Source organism: Branchiostoma belcheri, unplaced genomic scaffold (genome assembly GCF_001625305.1).
Source record: "Branchiostoma belcheri isolate BF01 breed outbred unplaced genomic scaffold, Haploidv18h27 scaffold51, whole genome shotgun sequence".
NCBI lineage: Eukaryota > Metazoa > Chordata > Leptocardii > Amphioxiformes > Branchiostomatidae > Branchiostoma > Branchiostoma belcheri.
Window position 1 is genome coordinate 871,849 of NW_017804143.1, and position 8,353 is coordinate 880,201.

Below are 8,353 nucleotides of genomic sequence, written 5' to 3' on the forward strand. Positions count from 1 at the left end.
CACTGTTTCACTGTCACTTCTGTACCGTGAACTTATCATTACAGTTAACAAATAATTCCTGGTTATTCAGTTACTTAACCATGTAGGGTAATGCGCTCTTCCTAAAGCATTCAGTTCTTATTCTAAAGCAGTCAATCTGGTTATTGGACCTGTGCATGGTTGACGTAGACGGCGCTGGACTGGGCCGCCGAGATCTGGGCCTCCAGGGAGGTGTTGCTCTCCTGCAGGACGCGAACCCTCTCGATGTAGGCCCCGAACCGGTCATTGAGGCTGGAGAGCTCAGTCGCCTCCGCTACGAGAGTCATCCCGGCCATGTTGTCCTGGCGTGCGCTTGGAACAGGCTTGGAGAAAAACTGGACGGTCTTCCTACGGTGGATACCGGCCTTTGAGCCTTCCAGATGTATAAGTTCATCGGCGTAATCACTCCCTGTCATTCATTTAGTCAAGAAGACATATCATTGGCCAGCCTGAGCAGTTGTGTACAGAATTACGACCGTTGGTTATGTAACGACAAGTTGTGAACCTGCGACGTCCTGGCACATTGAGGTCTGTTATGTTCTCGTCCTTGTGTATGTAAGTGCTGAGGCAGCTACCAGGCATTCCCAAACCTAGGTATGTGGGGCAAGCAAATATCAAACGTGAATCTCGGATGTTCGTTATTCTGAGATCATTTACGTAAGCATTCCATGTTAATCACTTCGTCCAGCTTCAACCAGATACATCGGCCGATTTATACGTGTGAAGCCAAGCCAAGGAACGTCACGGAACATTGCCTTATATGGACATGGGGTAACCATCATGGACCAATGGACTTGCTGATGACCTCTGGTAGTCATCCAAGCAGATCCTAGGGTGGCAAAAGACAGTATCAAATTGGCCAGACAGTATCCATTCGCAAGAGACGGTCAATCAAATTGGCCACCCTTGGCCACCATAGGATGTGCTTGAAGATTAGGCACCGGTGTAGAATGCTGCATTGAAATTTCTCTCTTGTTGCAGCCTAAAGGCATTCTACGGCGGCAACAATACTGGCAACATTCTGAATAAGACAATCTATGTGTTATTGACACATACTACCGCACATCACATAAGCACATTCGCATCAGTATTTGATACTTAGGGCGTTCAGAACAGCGCAGAAACAATCCCCAAGATGAGTCCGTTATTGTCTGGATGGTATATCCGATAATCAGCCCAGGATCCTACCGGTAACCAATTTTTGCGCCAGCGAAATGTTTCAAAATGTTTCAACATTCGGGTCTGGACAGCGAGAGGTTGGGCCGTGTTTGGGGTTTGGTTGGCTGATGGTTGGTAAGAGGTTGGTAAGAGTTCGGCTGTGAGCGTAAAAGCTCAATGATAATAACGACAAAATGCAATGCATGCAAAATAAAAACTATCCCTGAAGTATGTAGTAGACGGAATGAGTTCTAGATACAAATAGTTCCAAGGCACTCTTGAAGCATTTTCCCTTCAAACATTTGATTGCCCTACATAGTGTGGAGCTCAGACGTTACATAACTTTCTATATGAAGCTTTTGGTTATGTAACGACAGGATGTGAACCTGCGACGACCTGACACATTGGGGTCTGTTATGTCCTCAGTAAACCTTGCTGAACCAGCTAATCTATCTTGTGTGTGTTTTTATCATCTAGAACAACTTAATTCACCAATACCGAGCTTCGTGGGCTTAGCAGATTGGCAGGAGGTGACCATGTCATAAAGTTAAAAGCCACAGAGCAGATAGATAGCGCCAGTACTGCGAGAGTCTCGCCGAGAAGCCAGTTTCAACCGAAGACAGGGTCCAAGCTCCACAGACACGCCATGTCCTACACGCGAGCGGGAGTCGGCGGCGGCAAGCCCGTTGCAAAATACTCCACCGAGGGAGCGCTGCAGTCCCTCGCCGACGCCAGGGTGAACCGCAGCAGCGAGAAGACCCAGCTCATCATCCTCAACGACCGCTTCGCCGGCTACATCGAGAGGGTGCGCGCCCTGCAGGAGCGGAACACCCGGCTGACCACCGAGCTGAGGCTGGTGTCTGCCCGGGAGGAGTCGGCCATCTGCGAGCTGTACGAGGCCGAGCTGAGGGAGCTGCGGGCTCTGGTGGACCAGCTCACCCAGGAGAAGGCTCAACTGGACGCCGAGAACGCCAGCTGGCAGGCCAAGTCGGCGGAGTGGCAGGCCAGGTAAAACCCTTTACACCACTATGTTTAGGAGAATCAACCCTATCCCATAGCATACTAATATCTGTGAGGCAAAAATGCGATGCTGCTGACGGAAAACGGTTGCCTATTTTGCATCGAAGGCTGGTTCTAGCTATTTATGGGCGGTTGCCTGAAGCCTCACATCGGCTTAGTCAGTGGCAGGCTAGGTAACACCCTGTACACTACTGTGTTTGGACTTAGATTACTTGCCCTGCCCCATGGTAGCCTTCACCAGGCCTTTCTACGGGAATACGGATCGTAGAATTCGGCAAAAAAAAAGATAGTAAAATTGGCCAGGGGAATCCGGCCACGGGAAGGTTTTTCTTTCCCTGCGCGGCCAGTCAAACCCCAAGGCGGCCAAACTCTCCTGGCAAATATTCTCCTATATATAGCCAGCGTAGTTAGTCTGGTAGTTGTCGACGGAAGACGGTTGCCTGTTTTGTATCGAAGGCTGGTTCTAGCTATTTATGGGTGGTTGCCTGAAGCCTCACGTCGGCGGAGTGGCAGGCTAGGTAACACCCCTTACACTGCTATGTTTAGACATTTTCTAATTCTAAGAAGATAGAATGTACTGTACTTTCTAGTACATGTAGTTCCGAAGACTTTTACATGTAGATAATATGTTACTGTTTCAAAACACCTTCTCGTTTGGATGCATGGGCAGGTGTGTGACCGAGACTGCCGCGACTACCGCGGTGAGGACAGAACTGGCAGCGGTCAAGAAGGTGCGTCTCCTCCCGCTATATCTTCATCACACGCCATGGACATGTTAAATTGTTTGCGATCTTACACTGCGATCATGAATTTTGTTGTTTCAAGAATCTGTGTTGGTAGTTACATGTTTTAAGTTAAAACTTTTGTTTCAACCTTTCGACCAGTCACTCTGGTCTTCTTCAATAGACTGACCCAGTCTGGTCTTCTTCAATAGACTGACCCAGTCACGTGGCATAACTGAAGTGTGACGTCAGCGCTGGGTTAAAGGTATTCGGTGAACGATGTCTAGCTTTCTGGGAGGGGTGAGAGAGGCTATTTACAGCAAGGGTACATCACTCAATCGCAAAGGGGGCCGACCTAGTTTACCGATGGATAGCTTTGACCCAGTGTTGACCTCACACTTATGTTATGCCACCTAACAAGTCTCACTGGGTCAGTCTATTGAAGAAGAACAGAGTGACTGGTCGTATAAGCTCTACAGTAGGTGGGAACAATCCCTTGTGCGGTGGAACAAAAGTTTCAACTTTAAATATGTTTGCGTTTTTGTATTTTTGGTTCTGTTTGTGTTCTGCTACACATGGTTCAAATGAGAGAGAAGTTCTACAAAATGAGTAAAGAGACTCTTTTTACTGGTAGCAACGACACCTGTGCTGCAATGCAATGTGAACCAGTAAGAATTGCCCTGTGGAAGGTGACAGACGGTCACCGAAACGTCGGCTGAATAAAAGACTTGGTTGTGTAAAAATAGTCTCTTTATTCAGTGTCTTACCAACCTGATGAAACTATTCACGGAGTTCTGCAAAATGTTTCCTAGGAGGTGGACGCGGCGACTGTGGAGCGTGTTGGGTGGGAGAACAAGCTGACCACGATACAGGAGGAGATCGAGTTCTCCAAGAGGGTCTGGGAAGAGGTAAGTAGGACTGTCTAGCCTCCATCAGGCCTTCCTACGGGAATACGGACCGTTGCATTTTGCAAAAAGGAATGTGTAAGGATTTTGAGAACACTTTTGCTGAGAAGCACTGTATGGGGGCTTGAGCAACTCATGGGGTTTTGAGAATATTTGTTACTTACAAGAACTGGGGGTTTCAGAACACTGAAAAGCACTGTATGAGCCATGGGGATTTCGAGAACAAATGTTACGAACAGGGGGTATGGAAAAGGTTGATATGGAACAGTCTATTTTGGAATGAGGAGGAAGAATGGGTGAAATATGCTGTATTTGCTCCCGAGCAAATGTCGGCCTTTTTTATTATTTGTATCTCTGCTGTGGCAAAGTTGCGTCCGCATTGGGTGCGTTTCGATGATATCAGGACTTGCTATTATATAATCCTTCAACACGTGAGCTTTGTTTCCCGTCCAGGAGACACGCAAGGTCCAGTCCCAGCTGACCCAGACTGTGGCCATCGCTGACACTGACACCCAGGTCATCTCCGGACCGGACCTGAGCGAGACTCTGCGGGAGATCCGCGTGCAGTACGAGATCATGGGCCGCGCCAACAGGGAGGAGGCCGAGAACAAGTACAAGGGCAAGGTTAGAATGGGTTCATGGTTTTGACGTGCTGTAGACCTGTTAGAATGGGTTCATCGTTTTGACGTGCTGTAGACCTGTGCTTATCTCCAAGGCAGATCCCTTTCTATGGCAAGACAGTTTCCATTAGCCAGAGGAGTTTGCACGGCCACCTTCGGTGGCTAATGGGCACTCCCCAGGCCAATAGATACTGCCTTGCCACCGCATGATCTGCTTGGAGATTAGACCTGTGCTGCGTTTTGTGTGGTGTTAAATGTATGTCAAAAGCTAAGGCCACATAAGCTTTTAACAGGATCTGTTCATCAGACTGTTGACATACGAAATGGCTACCACAAAGTTTAAGTCACAGGCAAGCAAACAAGCAAACAAACAAACAAACAGACAAAAGACGTTAATGTTGATGTTGTTTTATTTCTCCAGTTCAGCGCGATGTCCCAGCAGCGGGAGTCGGATAACCAGGCTCTGGCAGCCGCCCGGTCCGAGCTGGCCGGCCTGAAGAGGACGCTGCAGTCCATCATCACCGAGACAGAGGCACTGAAGAGCAAGGTCAGTTCTCAATCAAGGTTGAATTGAGTTTCCAACACGCACACACACACACATACATACGCAAATGTGTGTTTTATACTGGAACTAAAAAAAGAGGAGAATTTGAATTCATCATGAAAGTTAGTTCATCTGTGTTGGTAGTAACCATAGTAAAACGTTGAGCTTTACTCCAACACAAAGTTACACAGAGATTAAATTTTCAGCGACCACTGTCGCCTTCATCAGACGACCACTGTCATCTTTTTGAAGTGATTGGTCAATAATTATCCTGAAGAAGGTGACAGTGGTCACTGTGTATCATTGTGTTGGAATAAACGTTTTATTTAATTTAATTTATTTATTTAATGTTAGCTAAATGTACATTGCATTTGTATACCCTTAGTTGCAACAAGCAACAGTTAGGCAAAATTGTGACATAAATTTTTTCCTTCCTCTACAATAGTCTGGCTCCCTGGAGGCGAACATCGCGGAGACAGAGGCCCGCACGCAGAGGGAGATTGTGGAGTTTAAGGCCGCCATCTGCGAGCTTCAGGCTCAGATCGACAGGATGAAGTCAGAGATGACTCAGCACTCCGTGGAGTACCAGGAGCTCATGAGCATCAAGATGGCGCTGGACGTGGAGATCGCGACCTACAGGAAGCTGCTGGACGGGGAGGAGATCACTGACAGGTGGGGCCGTCTCCATGGTTACTTAATTCTGGGTACGGAAGTATTGTTTTGGGGCGACTGTCCTAATTGCTTCACTTGCATTGTGGGTGGGAAAGGATTTAGACAGTTGATTGGTAGGGATTTCACCCTTACGATGACCCATCACATACCCTTCAGGTACATGTACTAAAATCATGTTCTGTTTTGAAAGATCTAGAGTTCTGTTGCTTTCTAGCACAAAAAGATTAAAGTCACCGACGTTTCGACCAGTATTCTTCAGGGTAACTGACAGTGTGGACCCGATTACCCAGAACTTGTCACTTGCTAGAATTGTGACGTGATCAATGGGTCAAAGGTGGGCTGTAGTCTGTAACGGTCCCCGTCCGGTTCAAGGCCCTGATCTAGATTACTTTTTCCCGGCCCTCTCAAAATGATAGAATAGTACAAATGAACTCCCACTCCAAGATGTTTCTGTATGAAGGTTTGTTGAAAGGTAAATGTAAGGCCAGTTTACTTTAGCTAAGATATAGGACTGGATCTATATCTACTTCATCATATGTTCCAGTTTCTTACCATGTTTCTTTGTGAACTCTTTTCTTATGACAGGATCTTCAGTGAGGTCCGTGCCTGAAGTTTAAGGTGATGTCAGCAGCTGCGTGTTCCAGTTGAGAAGTCGAAGGAATCCGACCGTATTACGTACAATGAGCTATGTTGTGATGTCACATTATATCCGCATTTTATCGAAACAACCCCGACCTTATCCTAGCTACATTTGGAAACTAGTTAAGGTTTGTCTGTAGAACTACTATTTGTCCGAAGAACCGTTTGTTATTGTTGTTGTTGTTTTGAGACGGAAGGAGGCCGATGGTGATGCTTTGCTTGCGTTAGTGACAGGACGTCGTCGCGGCTAGTCGCAAGCATCACGTAACAGTATACAATTGTAATGGCCCACTACATTATCACGGTGATCCACAGGGCTTTACTTAATTGGACGATGGACAGGCAGACAATCTTTGTCGTACCATACAATTATGATAATAAGGGCAAACAGATTTTTGAACATGTAATAAATGATGAGAGAGATGATGTGCAAGAACCTTTAGACCAATAAACATAACTTTGATACACTCTGACCCTTTGTGTTTATGTATATTTTTTTCTTGCCGTTTTATAAAATGGAGACAATACAGTACATTTCTCAATACAGACCCCAGAACTGTGCTCTTGTTTAATGAGTCAGTTGTAGCTGAACATAGCAAATCTATGCAGTTAGTAACACCATAACTGCAAGAAATAAAACTGATGGCTATATCAATGATTTATTTTTATATAAAACTGTAAATGTTTTTTTCTGTTTCACAAGTCCTACACTGTATTATCCTATGCAGCTAATTTACAGATATTTTACACTCAATACACAAAAATGACCCTTCACGGAGTGGATTGATTCAACACTTTATTATTAGCATAGCAAAGCTTGGTTCTTCTACAGTAACAGTAAAACTATAACATGAATGGGGTGAAATAAAAACGTGGCAACCTGAGCTTTATAATAAATATATAAATCTGTTGACCATTGAAAAATATTTCCTTTGTGCAAAAACACGTAGCTATCCATTTGGTCTTACTCTCAAGTTTAATTGGTACATCTCATATAGGCAAACCCATACACCAGGCATGGGGACATGGATTTTGTATAAAATGTGTAAGTACTATAACTATTACTTTGTCAAACACACTTTTAAACAGTACCCTGAAATGCAATAAAGGAATAGACGAGTGTGACAATCAAATATTTCATTTCAAAGTTTGTCTTGGTACTAAACCCCTCATCGCAGTGTTGACAAAAAACAATAAAATTACATTTGAAAAGAAAACCTCCTAACAAATACATGTATGCCAAAGCGCAGTTTGACTACAATCTATACTTTTCCTCTGCTACTGTACTATATGCGCACCCAACCTTGTATTACGTACGGCTAGCGTCGGTTGGGAGATGGTTAGACAACAGGGCAACAGCTATGACACAATGTCTGATGAATGATGTGCTAGATTACTTAGTGTACGTAGCTATTCAATGATATGCACCCTAGAAAATAAAGTCAAAAAGAGGGGTAACATTAAGTAATGGCTTAACATGAAGGTTTTGTTGCCAGTTTGACTCATATCTGTATTAAAGGATATTTATCCTCAACGTCTAGTATACTACATTGCTGACCTACGTTTTTGCATTTTCGTCTCAAAATGCATCTTACAGACAGTATACTATAATATATATTATGTTCATTGATATCCTACTAAGGATTGTGGAATTTTGTAATATCGAAGTTTACAATGTGCTGTTGACGTCTTCCTGATTCATGCGAGGAGCCCTTGGACGCCTTCCCCCGGGGCTTCGGGACCGGGACCGGGATCGCGAACGGGACCGGGATCGCGAACGGGACCGGGATCTCTCACTTCCGCTGGGACTACCTGGCCTAGAGCCGGGGCGGGATCCACGTCCGCTGCTTCCACCCGGACTACCTGGCCTGGAGCCTGGTCGTGATCCTGGACGGGAGCCTGGTCTAGAGCCTGGACGAGAGCCGGGGCGAGATCCACTTCCACAACTTCCACCTGGACTTCCCGGACGGGAACCTGGTCGTGATCCTGGACGGGATCCTCCACTACTTCCACCGGGGCTGCCTGGTCGAGAGCCTGGACGGGGATCCACTGCCG

The 8,353-nt window shown here is 45.8% G+C and overlaps 3 protein-coding genes across 3 annotated transcripts in view; 1 reads left to right on the plus strand and 2 right to left on the minus strand.

The window, feature by feature from the left end:
• The window catches only part of LOC109480531 (non-neuronal cytoplasmic intermediate filament protein-like), a 5,078-nt gene extending 4,696 nt beyond the window's left edge, over nt 1–382 (minus strand). Inside the window, exon 1 of the mRNA XM_019782741.1 lies at nt 150–382. Within this exon, the coding sequence (XP_019638300.1) occupies nt 150–314 (165 nt within the window). The 5' untranslated portion in view covers nt 315–382. The remainder of the gene's footprint in view (nt 1–149) is intronic.
• A 1,386-nt stretch (nt 383–1,768) lies between these two features.
• LOC109480530 (non-neuronal cytoplasmic intermediate filament protein-like) lies at nt 1,769–6,786 on the plus strand. Its single transcript, XM_019782740.1, has 7 exons — nt 1,769–2,184; nt 2,867–2,927; nt 3,731–3,826; nt 4,277–4,447; nt 4,865–4,990; nt 5,433–5,659; nt 6,245–6,786. The coding sequence occupies exons 1-7, from the start codon at nt 1,823–1,825 to the stop codon at nt 6,267–6,269; spliced, it is 1,068 nt and encodes a 355-aa protein (XP_019638299.1). The 5' UTR covers nt 1,769–1,822; the 3' UTR covers nt 6,270–6,786.
• Nucleotides 6,787–7,996: 1,210 nt separating this feature from the next.
• Nucleotides 7,997–8,353, minus strand: part of LOC109480438 (IgGFc-binding protein-like) — a 35,339-nt gene continuing 34,982 nt past the window's right edge. The window contains exon 60 of the mRNA XM_019782627.1: nt 7,997–8,347. Coding sequence (XP_019638186.1) covers nt 7,997–8,347 — 351 coding nt within the window. The remainder of the gene's footprint in view (nt 8,348–8,353) is intronic.